Here is a 17,134-nt window from a genome sequence, read left to right on the forward strand (position 1 = left end):
CTCACAAGGCAAAACACTTGCAAATACACAACAGAAAAATTTAACTTTCTTTTAAATAACAGAAAGGAAAACAAACCACTGTAATACCATCTGCAGTACTGTAGCTCTCTTTGTCTTTTGTTAGGCAACAGAAAAGAGTAGTTAAGTAGGCATCACATAATATACTGAATTCTTATCCTTAGCAAACAACAAATTAATTGCACTTATTCCAAATCAGCTGACTGAAAAACAAAAACTGAAGTGCAACATCAAATTTATATTCCATCAAAAAGACTGACATGCTAAATGCTATACCTTTGTGCAAAGGTTTTAGATGGGGGCAGGTGGGGAGAAACACATTAAAACAGTACACAGGCTGTTACTCCATATGTGTTTGCAGGATGATAACAAATGTTTTTAATCTATGAAACATCTGGGATTAAAAATCCAATTTGTACTTTTTCTTTTTTTTAAGATGGATTAGTTTTAAAGTGTATAGCACAGCTTCTACAGTATAAATCTGCACAAAACTAACAGCCCAGGTCTAAGCTTTAGGCTTTTTCTAGGAGTATAAAATATGCAGAATCCTACCAGGCCATATTGCCATGGGCTGTGTTGTCAAGGTGACAGAGTAGCTCCAGGGTTTGAGTGTTGCTTGATGAATCATCAGGGGATTCATGACTGCCTGATTCCAATTCCTTCGGCATCCTCCAAACAGCAGCACATGTCATGACTTTACTGTCTGAAGCTAAGCAACAGAGAATAATGTCAACAGATCATTGTATGGGAGACATATTTTGTATACAGTGCACCAACATTTACACAAATCTATAAGCAATGCACACCTGCTGTTTAAAGTATTTAAAAATATTATACCAAAATGAATTTTAAGAACACAAAATGTGAATACAGACCCAGACTTCAAGTTAGCACTCAAGTTGCTGCAAAACTCAAAATTATCATGCATTTAATGCACTTCTCCCTATTTGAAGGCAAAATTCAGTGCTCATGAAAAAATAACTCTTTGGGAGGCAAGTTTTCTGAGCTTCAGGACCCATATTGATGTTAATGAAAATGACCCACAAGTTACATTGCCAGATTCCTTAACAATCAGGATTTAGATATTGTTTTAACATTTTCATTTCAAGGGCTATATTCAGTTGAATCTATAGCATTATGTCGTGTTCTTTACTACTACTAACTGTTTATTGCAAAATGAAGTTTTCTGCTCCTCTAATTGTAGCAAATAAAAACGGCTTCCAAAAGACAAACGGAATTCACATGCACATAGCAAAATATTGCAACATGTGATGAACAAGCCAAGTGTAGATTTGAGGAGAAAATACCGTATGATCTACACACTATATGGCATCACTTATCACCCAGTATAAGAATTTGTAGCAGTACAGAATGGGAGGAGACCAGAGCATCCCCGCGTACATTCACATCGTTCCAGCTGCTGGTCCAGGGTTCAGAGAGGATGAACAGGTCAGTATTACCCACCGCAGCGGGAACAAAAGAAACCAGCCACACTGACGTCAGGCAGAGGCACGGGGAGCAACTACCTGCTGAAGAATGTGCTAAACCAGTCCAGAGAACCGGCAGCAATGAATGACACGTTTTCTGTTCCGAGGGCATTTTGCAATCCTCTTTCTCAGTTTTCTGTCTCCAAGTACATTTTAGCTGATTTTTAGTGTAAAGTGCCTGATTACAAAGCTATGAGCAGACATGACCAACTTACATGAGTGGAAAAGAGGAACAATTGTGAAGAGAGTGTTTTCAAGAGGAAGGATGGTAACCCTGAAAAAGGCCCTCTTAGGGTAAAATGACACTAAAAGGGGAGGGAAAAAGTGTCTATTATAAAGGCTGGAAATCTGGATATTTTACATGCAAAAAGGCACCCAAACAAAAGAGAATAGGTCAAAAGGCAATTGATACGTGGTTATACATAGTAAATAAGCCCAAAATACAACAATGCAGGTGTGTTTAAAAAGTAGCCACATAAATAAAAAACACAGGTAGTTAGGTCAAACCAGTAAGAGAAAAGGATCACTTCTGTGAGGAAGAGACTGGGGTAGGAAGAGGACTTTAAGTTCAAGCACATAATACAGAATACACAAGCACTAGTTATTTGATCTATTGTACTAAATATAAAACATATGTATGATGCACATAACTATTCCATAGTAATTTAGCATACACAAGTTGAATACAGTATCAGGAGACCACAGTATCATAGAACCATTTAGATTGGAGAAGACCTTTGAGATCATTGAGTCCAACCGTTAACAATGACAAGTTCCTAAGTGCCACATGTACATGTCTTTTAAACACCTCCAGGGATGGTGACCCAACCGCTTCCCTGGGCAGCCTGTTCCAATGCTTGATAATCCTTTCGGTGAATAAATTTTTCATAATATCCAATCTAAACCTCTCCTGGCACAACCTGAGGCCATTTCCTCTCATCCTGTTGCTTATTACTTGTGAGAAGAGGCCAACACCCTCCATACCACAACCTCCTTTCATGTAGTTGTAGACAGCAATAAGGTCTCCCCTCAGCCTCCTTTTCTCCAGACTGAACAGCCCCAGTTCCCTCAGCTGCTCCAGACCCCTCACCAGCTCTCTCCAGCACCTCAACATCCTTATGATGAAGGGCCAAAACTGAGCACAGGATTCAAGGTGGGGCCTCACCAGAACTGAGTACAGGGGCACAATCACTCCACTAGTGCTGCTGGCCACACAATTCCTGATGCAAGACAGGATGCTGTTGGCCTTTTTGGCCACCTGGGCACACTGCTGGCTCATGTTCAGCCAGCTGTCAACTGACATTCCCAAATCCTTTTTCTTCATGCAGCTTTCCAGCCACTCTTCCCCGAGCCTGTAGTGCTGCCTGGGGTTGTTGTGACCCAAGTGCAGGACCCGGCACTTGGCCTTGTTGAACTTCATACAATTGGCCTCAGCCCAATGATCCAGCCGGTCCAGATCCCCCTGTGAGGCCATCCCACCCTCCTCCAGCAGACCAACACTCCTGCCCAACTTGTCGTCTTCTGCAAACTTCCTTACATCTAGAGATGATGGATAAACCCTTATATATCACATAACTGAACTTTTTCTGATTGTAGTGTATGGTAACTAAACAGCTATTTCCTAATCATTTGAAGCAAATCCTTTATTCTAAATCCATGTATTACTGAACGAAGAGGAGGAAGCAGCAGCAGACAGCTACCTTTCGTTAGCACAGGGCTAATGAATGTACAGCATACATTGGACACCATACAAATAATAAATAACCTAAATTGAAAGTGCAATATAGCTTAAGATGGTGAGCTTTATCAAATGTTTCACAGAGATACTCAATATGTAAGAAAATATTAAAGAACACCACAAAGAAGTTTCTGGTAGATTATAATTACTGAAAGGTCTGTACCATGCATATAAAGCATCTGCTTGTCCACTGTCATCAACATCTAAGCAGAGAACCACAAAAGCAAATAATGTAAAACACAGTATACATTTCTTAAGCCACTTTCCCCTCAACACAGCAACATGAGTCTTAACATAGCCTCGAAATGTCATTTTAACTTCTTAAAACCTGAATATTTTGAAATTCTGATGGTGTGTCCTTATGAATAACTTTAAAAAAAAATACTTAGTTTCTTGCACAATCAGATTTCTAAATTGAAAACCCACAAACAACTAAACAATCACTGTTTTGCAGATTGAGGGAGACTCAAAGAAAAAAGTGTGTGTGTGTGTGTGTATATATCTACACACACACTGAAGTCCCCCTGAAACTTGATGTCACCCAGGCTCCTATAATACTTTGCTGTTTTGAAAATTGTCAAAAGCCACCAGTTAAACGTATCTGCTTGAGTTTAACGTATGCAGTAATTCTACATAGATTTTGTATTTGTCTCCAAGTTATTACTACAGATGCTGCTAAGGGGCAACACTGAAGTGCATGTTGATATTCCAGGCAGAAGAGATTTCTTTGAGTAGTTAAAACAAGTTTATCAGATTTCCACATTTTGCAGACCTATCTATGCCATTCCTTGGAGCCCAGAATGCAGGTATTCCAGAATGCAAGAGAACCTTATCTTTTTCAAATATAATTTAACCACAGTAGATTTCTGAATTAATGGCTGTTATTACGTAGTCTATTAGGCATTTTTTAAATTTTATTTTTTTATCATTGAAAATGCTCTAAATCTTGTATATTAGCACATACATTTAACATACAATTCTAAAATTAAGGATACCTATCAAACTTGGTATGGATCCCAATAGCACAGGAGTCATTCATTCTTTCTTAAGTAGTGAAATTAGTTGTTTTCTTCTGTCTATGTTTAGCAAAGTAGAAATAATAATAATTAAGAAGAAATAATTTTTTAAGAAAAGCTCAGTGAGGTAGCTGTCACTTCTTTTAGCTACAAATAGAAAAATTCTCTTGATACTTTAATTATATCTTGGCATTCACTAAATGTTTCTTCTCTCGTTACCACTGTACATGTATAAAATATGCCTATTATCTCCGCTTCCTCTTATAACCATAGATACTCCTGTAAACAACTGGTAAAATGGTCTGAAGTACAAGTTGGCACAGAGCATCGTATACAGAATTCTGTGCCATTCCATGCATGTTTCACTTTCATCTGGACTGGTGGTGAAGGACAAAATTCTCTGTGCAACAGAAAGGGACAACACTAAATCCCAACACACACAAAACTCGGCAGAGACATCACCCTCTGTGTTCAGCTGGGCTTGAAGATGCTCCTGGAAAAATAACAGACCACTGTCCAGCCACTGAATGACCATCCATCATGAACGGTTGTATATGCATTGCAAATCTTCAGATTCTAGTTTTAAACTTTGGACAAATATATCCATAGTTCTGATACTTTATAATTCCAAGATGCATAAAATCAAAATAGAATTGCCACATCCTACCGTAGTAGTAATTTTAGATATGACTGGCCTTAAGCAAGGCTTCATTTCCCTTTATATAAAAAACTTTTTAAATATACCATTTTCTACCTGGTAGAAGAGAGGGCATAGTGCCAAATAAAAGCGTCACTCCATTATGACAGGTGAAGCGGAGGTTTTTTTGTGGGTCACAATTGCTCTTAATCAAATAACCACTAACAACAAACCTACGGGAACATACAGACAAAAAAAACCCCAAAACAACAACAAAAAAAAAACACCAAACACTTTCATTGCATAGAAATCCAAGTCCCACAACAAGCTTCTCATGGCTGTATGACAAGCTTGCCAGCAGTACACAATATCTGTGGAATTACCCATGTAGTCTTATTTCCCAAGTGATCATATTAAAATTTTAAAATGCAGTATCACTAAGTAATTTCACTACAACCCCTGTAGTGCCATCGCTTACCTAGAAAACCTACAGGCAGAGAGAAACTCCAGATTTCTCCTTCTTTTACGATCTTCACATCACCCTACTGCACATACACATACAAACTGACAATGTTTCTATCTACCATTCTCGTATTATTTCTTAAAAATGTTAAGAACCTATATGAGTGTAGTAGTTAAATGACAATGCTAGTTATTCTGTAAAAGAAAGCAAGCCAAGCAAAACACACAGTGTCTATTTAAGTCAAGCTTCTACACCTTCCTTAAAACTATTTACACAGTTGGAAACCACTTTTCCATCCCTGGCAGCAACGAGGGTACAGTAACCAACTGCAGGAAACAAACTTTGGAAAGTTCAGCCAAAGCCTAAGAGATATAACCACAGCTACAGAGCACAAGGCCCTCTTCAGATGCCTACTTTACAAGTTGAGCAAGTGAGAAAACTCTCTGCATGCAGAGTGTGCAATTTGCAAAAGGTCACAACTTGGTCAAGTCAATACCAATTTTCACTGCAGCACTCAAAAAGACTTCTCAATGAGGGCTATTGCTATTACAATTTTCAGCTTTCCACTACCACCAGCTGTTTCAATAGAGCAAAAAAAAGTAGAAGTTGTGGACAGGTGAAGCATCCTGTTCATCTTTCTCCAAACACCATTCCCCTTGGAGAGTTGCCCCAACTTAAAGTAACAGCCTCTGAGACAGAAGTAATCCAAGAAGAAAAAAGTCTGCCTGAAAGGTAAACACATCAGCAAGTATTACTGAGATTTTGAAAAGAAACACATACATAATGTTACCTACAAATACTCATTACTCCTTTATAAAGTTAAATCACACACACCTGATCAGGTTGCTGTACTGTTGTTGCTGTAACGCAGGAGGCAGCAGACATTCCTTAACAAGTATACAATCATTTCGGGACTACATGCAAGAAGAATAACGTGGACATAAGAGCACAGCCTGCTGATTTCAGATGCAATACATTTGCTGGAAGTCATTACTGCCCTTGTGGAAAACTACAATTTTCAACAAATTTGCAGACATTTAAGCTAGAAGGGATTGTCACACAATCTTCGCACAACCCCTGATTTTGCTTCAGCAATTCCTACAGTTAAAGACTTACATAATAAAAAAAGTGAGCTCTGCCACATCTCCAGAGAGAGAAGTACCTCAAATTTTAGGTCACTCAAAATTATTATAAAGATTTCTTCAAAAAATGCCACAGACTGCAAAGCTACAAAGAATTCAACTGAACGTAAGGTGTCATAAAAATCTGTTTATACAGACTTCTTGAAAGACACAGTTTATTCTCTTTAATAAATAACAGCTTTAAAAAGGACATAACATGCAACCCTAGTAAACATACTAAAAAACCAATTGATATCTGGATGACTGATGCAATAAATCAGAATAGCTGCACGAGAAAGATGCAGTCTAGTCTGTCACTGTAGAGAATTAAGTGTTCTCACTTAGACTTCTGTTTGGTTCTATATTGAGAATAAAAAGCCATACTTTTAATGTTGGAGCTGTAAGTGATTTTCCAAGTGAAAACAACCCTGTAACTTCATTGTTTTCTCACACTGAATCTCTTTACTGAAATTCTCCCTCCCCAAGTATGTGTGGGGTTTTTTGTGGTGGTGTGGTTTTTGTTGCTGTTGTTGTTTTGGGAGTTTTTTGTTGTTGTTTTGTTTGTTTGTTTGAGGTTTTGTTTTTGTTTTTGTTTTGGTTTTGTAAGCCAGCTAGAGAAACTATTTTACTTAAAAGCTTGAGAGTTTGAGTTTTAACAAAAAAAAAAAAAAAATCACCCCACCTGAAACTACTTATGACACTTCCATCATCAAATACTACTAGAACAAATATTAAATAGAAAACCAAAAAATACACGGCATATAAAAGAAAAACCAAATCCTCATCAGAAGTGTAGATGCTAATCAACACTCTGCAGTTTCAGCAAAGATGTTTGAGTTCACATAGAAACCCACCAGCTCTGTTTACCTTCCTCTTTTAGGTGTGAATTGAGGCACATCCATAACCTGATAAAAGTAATTAAGCACTACTGTTTGTCCAAATTCTGCCTGCCAACAGTTCACCCACTGGAATAATTTCTCAAAAAGCAAGGTTAGTATCTTTTACAGGCAGTAAACAGAGACATCAGGAAAAAAAAAAAAGAGATAAACCTATTTTAATAGGAGTGATTAAAAAAAAAACAAACCAATCTTTATTATTTGATAACAAAGTTTAAAACAGGATTTTGACTAGTTAATCCCCTTCTTGAGCAAAGTGTTGAGTAGATGTTGCATTAATACAAATGGAAAAGTGTAAGAATAAACATACAAGAAACGCTACCACCTACCCCTCCTACCTGTCATCCAACAGACTCAAGTGGATTTTGATCCCAATTGTACAGGTCCACATCAGTCAACATTACAGTTCGCTGCTGTTCCATCTTCTACCTTTCATTCTTCTGGCACCATTTGCTGAATAAACCCTACCATGCCACTGAAGAATGCTCTGACATATTCATATACATATATATAAAAATACATGAAGTAACAACTACAGTGATGACCTACCAAAAGCTTACAGCAGTCACCCAAAGCAGACCAGATCCAGTTCTGCTCAGTCCTCCCTAATTATATCATTTTACAAAGCATTTTAATCTTTGTCTTTGATCATTTTTATGGTCTTTCTTAACCAAACACATATGATAAATCACTCTTTATTGTCTTTCCTTCTCCCAAAACAATATACTCAAGCCGGCTACTGCTAGTTTCCTGTTCTGTTTTTTAATAATTTCAAAACACATTTTATATGTATGTTAGCAATTCAGTATATTAAAATTAATTTTCTCTAACCAATATCTCTACACATCAGATGGTAGTACCTACAGGAACCATGTTTTCATTTTACTTTCTGCTGTCATTGTACTTCATTCCCCTGTGTTTAACCTTGAAACCCGAATGACAACGCTTCCTACATCACTGCCTGCAGACATTCACACTGAGGCTGGAAGAGCTGAAGTATCAGTGCCTGACAGGGTTTGCTCTTTAATCAGCTCAGGTGGTGCAAAGCCAGCTGGCTGCGCTTATCCTGTTGCCCAGGGAACAACAGCTGAAGTGTATACTTGCTAAATCTGCACAGGAGGCCCTTCTGCAGCGTTTCTACAGCAGCTCTTGCTGTGCGAGGCTGGAGCAGTGAAGCTGCTGTGGCTACAGCTCAGCTGGTGCCCATTAATGCTCTCTGTGTGACAAGAACAGGCAGCCAGCACTCAGATGCCTCCTTCTTACCATTGACAGAGTTATCACTCTTCCTCATTAGTGAATGTAAACATCCTTCTCCTAGTTAAATAAAATGAAGAAATAAAAACCAAATTATTGAAGTACATATCTACTTTAAAAATAATAATCTTGTAGCCTTTTTAGTCAATTTGTAAGACAAACCATATTCTATTTATTCAACAACATGTACTTCACAGGCTAAAGAAGGGTGGCGGGGGAACAACACACCATTCTGTTTCTGGATTAAGAATTTCATTTTTTGTGCTAAAAGCCTGTGTATTCTTTCATATTACATTTTTCTGAAATACACAAGATGAGATACATGCAGGAATAAAGAGTTGTAGGCAGTTTAATTTTTCTTTTCATCACTTAGAGGCACTTTTTAGCTACCAAAAGACAGCCTTTGATTTTTTTGAAAAGTATAAACACAGAAGCAGGGCAGAAACATAACACAGCAGCTCACTCTGTATCCTAATAGAAATATATTTTCAAGTGGAGCTGAAAGTAGAAGTAATAAGTAGAAAAACAGTAACATGCAACAGTCCAGACTTCCGTACAGTGGATATCTTCCATAGTTAGCTGTTGTCTCATTTCTCCAACATGTGGAAAGCACCACATAAACATCAGCCTTCTTGTTAGTATGCAGATCACAGGTGACCATAAATTCACATTTACTGCACACCAATACAACACAGATACTGCTTAAGTCTCTATGCAACAGGCTCCTATGTTTGCATTGTACATACAGATGTGTAAGGAGGTTTTAAAAACCTCACACGCTGAACAGTAAACGCAGAGAGAACAATCTAAGTGTGTGAAGGCACGGGGCACAACATGGAGAGACAGGTAAATCACCCCTTGTGTTGTATGGAAACAGGAGACAGAACCCACAGAAAGCAGGCTGAAAAATTGGAGAAGGCATAAATTACACTTTTTAAATAAAATCTGATGTTTCTTACGCTATTTAGAGATTATTTCAGACAATGTTCCAGCATATACCTTTTGGAGGGGGATATGCTCTGCAGATACGTATCTATTGGAAGGAGCTAAAAAATTTACTGAGTGCATGTCTGGAACTCTGCCACACAGGGAGAGCCCAAGTGAAAGACTGCAGCCACCTCTCTATTGATGAGCTGAACTTTGCTTTTCAGGCAGAATTTGGCTACAACACTGTAAAAGCTGCTCAGCAGCACAAACAGGCGTGTTTGCCCTCTGACACTTCACATGACCAGATCTCCTAAGTCACAACAACGACTTATGGCTCATTTGATACCTCAGATATATCTCTTCAGGTATTTTAACAGAGTAGAAAAGAATGGAGAAACTAGCACTGACTAGTGCTGTTTTTGTTTGTTTGAGATAATCTTTCTGCTACTGTTACAACGAGCACATGGTAACTGCAACACAGGCAGCCACACAAGCAGCAAGGGATCAGCTGGCCACGTAAAAAACATTGCAGTATTTAACCCTGTGCTGAGGAGAGCAGCACAACACACCAATAAAAGGCAATGATTTACATGTTGGCTTCCATCATCACAAAGGCCAGTGAAGCTGAACACTATTACCAACACTGATACTTTCACACACAAAAAAGGGCAAAGGAAAAGCAGGAATCTAATGGAGGCACTCATTTCCATCACCAAAGCCATGGCAGCTGTCAGTTAAGGCTAGATGACAGCAATGCAATAAGGTTCCCACTTGATGTTTCATGAGCTAATAAAATACTATACTCCTTAAAACGTTAATGGGAGCTGTAAACCACTTATCCCCCAATCAGATCAGGCATCTCACTAGACAGCTGCACATTCAACATTGTATTTCAATAACCTTTAACATTCCCATTCTACTCCATGGGAGTTCCAAACACAAATAGGATAACTTGACAGTTCATGGAAACCTCCTTCAAACAGGACAAATGTCTTTGTGTCCAATGCGAGCAGTTTATCTGGCTGTCCCAAGTTTACCAGATCAAGTTATAAGCACCAGCTTGATCTGAAAAGGTGGGTCCACTACCCCTTCCACCAGCCTTTCCTTTCCCAGCCTCCACTTTATCCTGTACCTCAGACACACAGACTGACACACAGACTTTTTTCCAGCAATTAGTTGTGATTGAGAGTTTCGCTCTGAGTCATAAGCTCCTTAAATCTTTGTCTGGCAAACTTGGGTAGCTATCTTTCAGATGTGCTCACACATCAAGTACAGATATTTAATAGAAAAAATAATTATAAACAATTAGTAGCTAGATACAGTATCATTTGATGTTCTGTTCATAAAGTCAATTACAAACCCTACGATAAAAATGCTGGTTTTACTAATACAAGAAACAAGTTACTTGTGTGGTTTTTTTTTTTTTAAGTTAAATTCCACTTACCTGACACCTCAATACCAACAGCTACCACATCCAGAAAGTCCAGAGAAAGAAAAAGAACAAATACTGTGGGGCCAATACCATTTTACATCTTCATTAATGAGCTCAGGGAACTCCAGATGGACTGCAACAGTCTGGAGAAATGGACCAACAGGAACCTCATGAAGTTCAACACAGTGAAATGCAATCTCATGCTCCAGCACACACTGGGGACTGACCACCTGGAGAAGTTTTATTTTAAAAAACACTTAAAACCTTAATTATCTTAAACTGTGTAAGTTATCCCTGAACATTAGGAAAAACTCCTCAAACTAGAATAGTTTTCAAAACATTCGTAACATGTTTTCATGTAAGCACCACAGAGAACAGAATACACTAAAGATTTAGTGCTATCAGATTACTAGAGTGAACTCTACATTTGCTCCTTTATAAAAAAAATTATCAATTGGCTAAATATTTAGGATATGGTAAGGACTTTAATTGTGGTGCTGATATGTCAGAAAAAAAAAAAAAAATTAAAAACTCTTTAGTGTTCTCTTAAGAGACTATGAAGCAAATGACTCTCCTTCAGCCTCTTCAGCTTTCAAGCAAGATGGGATCTGAGGAAGCTGAAGCAGCCTGCCCTTCCATGGCAGAAAGAGGTCCACAAAAAGTAGAATGTGAAAAAGGTAAACCTGTAAAATGTCTTAATGTTTACCGGAAGGAACTTGCACAGTATACTTGGTTTCACTTGCATGATTTGTGGGTAACTCCAAAATCTAATACAAACCAGAGAAAAGTGAGCTTCTATATTGTACTTATTAACAAGCTAGTTGGACAAGAATCCCTAAACACGTGCTGGAAGACCTTCTGTGTAGCTGCAAAACCTCATTTACTGCAATAACAGTATTGACTAGAAATGGAGAGAGAAAATGTTTTCTTTCAGTTTACTATACTAGTTCAGTATTTGAAAATTTTGAGTTAAAAAGCTACTAGAAATTGAAGAAAAAAAAAACCCACATTTTTCTTGCTCTTATCTTTCAAAAAAGCGGGTAAGAGAATGAAACCTTCTAATGCAGAAGGATAGAGCATCCTGATAATTTAAGATTCTCTCCCAGTGACAGTTTAATTCAGAAGCGTTTTATCCACTTTCTGTATTTTAGAAGCACTTTTCAACATCATGACCATCCTGTAATACTTCAATTTCAGTCATTCTCGCTCCTCCCTCTTGTTTCTAACATTAGTTCTACTTTGCTTCATAGCACAAACATTACAATTATCCTGATAATGGTTGTCAAATAAAGATGAATTCTTAAATCAAGGGATAACAAGCATCTGTGCTTCAAGTTAATTATATTATATACACCCTCTCAATTCTTACACTTTTCCCTATGTACCTGTTCTTCCACACTGGCTGAGACACTATTGAGCTTGACTTACACAGCAGTCATACAGGTGAATAAGACTGTAGTACAGACTAAGATAACACAGGTATGTCACCTGTCATTTGGACTGAACATAAGATACATTTACACACAGAGGCCTTCAAACTGGAACAGTAACTACCATGGAAAAAAATCTCAAGCCCTTCACCACTTCTGTAGTGGTTTTCTACCAAATGGATCAGATAGCCAATCATTTCACTTAAAACCATATTGGAGAGTACTTAAAAAGGAACACAAGTTACATATAACAGCTAGAATTAAAAAAACAAAACAAACCCACACACCCACAAAACCACAACAGGCACCAGCTACAAAGAACACTAGGAGAACATTTACTTCTTCCCTCAAACTACAAGAATAAACTTTCTTCCATCTGTCCCGCCAGTACTGCTGAGAAGAGCACTGGGGAATATTTAGAGAGACACATTCAACTTCCCTTCACATTTTAATGGCTGCAGCATCTCCCAGAGCTGTGCAGTGATTTCCTGACTTGGAGGGTTTTCACTACAGCAAAGTGAAGTGAGACCAGTAAAGTCTCCTGCTGTCATCAATACGAAGCAGTTGAGAGCATCAGCAGCAGCATTATTTCCAATACCCTTACTGATTAATTTCCTCTGCAGGAAGTTTTTTATAATACACAAGTTTACTGTATGATAAGTGCAACGCACCAGACAGCCATAACTCATGGCTGATTTAATGTTTTAAATTAGTGGATTTTAAATGCAAACTTTATTTTCCTTTTCATCAAAATTAAACAGCAGTTTTGTGTTTGTATGCCTGCATATTCTGGATCTACAAAACTAAGCTATTTATATTGAGTATATCCACTCCAAAGTGGCTCCTAACTTGTTTGGAACAAGAAAACAGAAAACCCGGATGTGTTTGCACACAAGCCTGCCCGCATGCATAAAGTTGCAGGTAACAGTCTTCTCCATTCCCACTTTTGCCCTCTGGTGGCTTTGCCTGTCCCTACATGCAATCCAAGCGCAGAACCCAGTTTTGTAGGACTTGAAATAAATATTTGCACTATGAAAATAAATCAGTTTCCACATATATTTCAATGGACCAGAATAATAAATTGAATTCTTAAGAGAAGCAGGGGCAAGCACAAACACAGAAGAAGACTGTAACATGGAATTTTATTTTTCGAGTATTCAATTTCAACATGATCTGAGAAAGGGGTTTTTTTAAATCAACTTCAAGAGTACTGCTTTTGTTAGTCACCCACTTTACATACATAATCTATTTTTGTTGCAGTGGTAACAACCTGACTTAAAAACAAATCTTGGTATTGTTACACTTCATAGAGATTTTGGTTTTTAATTTCATTTTTTCTCTTCCTAGTGAAAGGAATTAACCTTGCTTTATCCCATGGATTTAAACCATGTATTTATCCAAAAGGGTAAGCAGAAGAGGCATTCCAGCCTGAGTTGCCCAAATAGTGCTTTATGTCACAGTGTCAACTCCTGTAAGACTAGGAGTTGACACTTTCAGGTAATTCCATGCCATGCCAAAGGTGAGAACAACTGAAGGACCCCAAAAACCTTGGTGGTCAAAAAAGTGACAGAACAGCTTCTCTATATACAAAAGAGAAAAATACGCCATTCCAATGTGATGCTGCACTCAGAACCAGTAGTTATAACTCTGAAAAAAAGCTCTTTTGAGTCAAGATTGACCTAATGTGTAGCAGCAGCTACGTAAGCCAGCAAAACACTGGACATCCTTACAAAGGGCACTGAGAATAAAGGATCATTTCACAGCCTCAAATACAGAGTATAAGTCTGGTATTTGCATCTAAAGGAGGGCATGGAGTTGGAGAAAGGCAACATTAAATGAAGATGATGGAACAGCTGTCTTTAATAAGACGTTCAACAGATTTGGACTATTTGCACGGAAAACACCTTGGGAAGAACATGACTTAAGTTTCAGGAAGAGAAAAGCAGTGTCAAGGTGAAAAAATTTCTACTAATATTACAGGCTAAATCTTGCAGTCTTAGAACTAAGAGGCACTCACTGAAATAGGAGAAGATAAGTTTAAAAAGAAAGGGTGGGGAGTCTGGCCAGTGAGTAGCAGACTGAAAATTAATGTTACAAATGTTTGTGGCAGAAGACAGTCTCAAGTAGTGCAAAAAGGGATCACAGACCTGTCTGTAAACCTGCCTACAAACCTGTTTACGTTGTTCTACATAGGATCTCCTGTTGCTGCTGTAGGGGTCACAGTGCTGGTACAGACAAACTAATCGTTGGTTTGATCAACAGGTTGGCAGTATTCCCTCTGGAAGGAAAAGGTAAAGGTAGTTCACAGTATCACAGTATGTTTGGGATCGGAAGGGACCTCAAAAGATCATCTAGTCCAATCCCCCTGCTGGAGCACGAACGCCTAGGTGAGGTCGCACAGGAACATGTCCAGGCGGGTTTTGAATGTCTCCAGAGAAGGAGACTCCACAACCCCCCTGGGCAGCCTGTTCCAGTGCTCTGTCAACCTCACTGAGAAGAAGTTTCTTCTCAAATTTAAGTGGAACCTCTTGTGTTCCAGCTTGATCCCATTACCCCTTGTCCTATCATTGTTTGCCACCGAGAAGAGCCTGGCTCCATCCTCATGGCACTCACCCTTTATATATTTATAAACATTAATAAGGTCACTCCTCAGTCTCCTCCAAACTAAAGAGACCCAGCCCCCTCAGCCTTTCTTCATAAGGGAGGTGCTCCACTCCCTTAATCATCTTTGTTGCCCTTTGTTGTTCTTATATACTTAAAGTTAACTTCCACAGAAACAGCAGCACGAAAGTAAAATGCCTTGCTACATCTCACCAATCCACTTCGTACCAAAACCAGTTCACACTAACTAACCAGAAGTGATTGTGTCATTACTTTTTTTTCTCCTCACCTCTGTAGCTTTTCCACCAGAACTGATAGTTCCATTCAATAAATTTAACTCTATACAGGCACGGTTATCATGAAAATAATCAAATCAGGATAACTAGGTTCCTTTTCCTCCTGATCCTGGAGATAAGTAGGAATGGTAGCTCAGCAACTCTCTGTTTTCTCTTGTTAACCCCCAAAGTAGAAATGGACAGGGAATTAGTAGGAGGTTTTGTGATAACCAGTTGTTAAATGAGCCATATTTCAAAACAAAAGGAAGGTACAGACAGGGAATGAAACATACATTGGATTAATTTACAGCACCAAAGACATACTTGGATTGTTAGGAGAAGTAATTAAGCTTATTATGACATTCAGGTGAACTGCAAATAATCCCATTATTATAGAGGAATGCGAGATAGAGAATATTGCTTATGCAATGTTGTAAACTGCAAGTTTACGTGGAAAGGTGTACTTTATTTAAAATTCCTCTACTTTTTTTTTTTCAGTCATTGATGGTAAATAGCTGCTCAATAAAAATGGAAGTCTGAAAACGGACTGATCAATGGCCTTTCCCTCATCAGCCCCCACATTTGGGATGACACTTTCACTGGTTAACTAGTCATCAAGACAAGATGATCTGATTTAAGGGGGGAAATGTGGAAAGGATATGAGTAAAAAATAGGAATTGGTTTGATAGCTTTTATGAAGGGAACAGAAGAAACCACCAGTGATGACCCTCTTTTTCCTTTCACAAACCGATTTTCAAAATTTTTGCATATATAGATATACAAGAGAGACCTTCATTGACAGCTTTTTTAGATTTTACAGTTCTGTAAATGATAGACCACAATCACATTCTCCTCCTTTGAAAGAAATCTCTAGTTTCATTAACAACAAATGAGTCAGAACAAATGCAATAGTATATACTGGTGTCATCAGTACAATAGGTGCTTATTAATGTAATAAGTCTACCTAAGAATCTGCAGTAGTATGTAATAAATTTTCATTTACATAAGCATGCATATATATTGCTCAAAGTACAAACAAATTAAAAATCATATGACTTGCCTACTTAATTTTTTTTTTTTAATTTAAAAATGGGTGAAGTAATTTGCTTCACATCTGTGAAAATGGGATATAGCCAAGCTACACCAAGTTTGAAGGAACTCTCATTCACTGTGTTGAATTTATCAAAACCCCAGGCCCTAGAGCATCAGGACTTGTGTCTTCCTAAGGAGCCATTTTCTTTGTTTTAAGCAATTTTATTCCACAAGTCAGCAAGTGGAATTTAAAATCATCAAGTCATTTTGGTTATTTTAACTGGTAAAACCATTTGTTTGTTTTGTTGTTGTTTTTGTTATTTTTTGTTTTGGTTTTACTCTTTTTTTTTTTTTTTAATAAAAATGTCTCTCAAAGTTGCGCTGAAGATCATTCGACTATGAAAACCGTGGGTAAAAGAGAATCACAAGCAATTCCTAAAACAACTACTGACATTTATTTATAAGAGTACAAATTATTCCCTTCTAAATAGTCAAGGCATGAACATTTCTTAAACCCCAGAATACTTGGAACCTTTCTATAAAGTCAGAAATGACCATGCTGGCAGAGAGCTCTAATCCACCAGTTAATTCAGAATCTGGCATCCGAAAGCAGCTAGAAAGAAGCATCCTTTTCAGAAGCAAGAGCTCCAAGACAAAATAGATAATTATCGTTGTTAGACAAATAACTTGCCTCAATGAATGTGTGCACCTAATACCCAGTAATTAAATATTCACTTCAAATCAAGAAATGTAAAGCTTTCAAGTCATCAGCATTCTTTAAGATATACCTGCACAATGCCTAGGAAT

The 17,134-nt window shown here is 37.9% G+C and overlaps 1 protein-coding gene across 6 annotated transcripts in view; it reads right to left on the minus strand.

Annotated features, from left to right (window-relative positions):
• Window positions 1-17,134, minus strand: part of EIPR1 (EARP complex and GARP complex interacting protein 1) — an 85,428-nt gene that overhangs the window by 42,327 nt on the left and 25,967 nt on the right. For 5 of the 6 annotated variants that reach the window (XR_014183644.1, XM_082048610.1, XM_082048609.1 and 2 more), the window contains one exon: window positions 571-727. Coding sequence is in view for 4 of the 6 variants with exons in the window: in XM_082048610.1 (XP_081904736.1) it covers window positions 571-727 (157 nt within the window). In the remaining 2 variants the exon portion in view is untranslated. Of the gene's footprint in view, window positions 1-570; window positions 728-17,134 lie in introns of those variants that run through there. The other variant, XM_082048613.1, reaches the window with a different exon arrangement.

Source organism: Streptopelia decaocto (genome assembly GCF_964273445.1).
Source record: "Streptopelia decaocto genome assembly, chromosome: 3".
In the NCBI taxonomy this organism is placed as follows: domain Eukaryota; kingdom Metazoa; phylum Chordata; class Aves; order Columbiformes; family Columbidae; genus Streptopelia; species Streptopelia decaocto.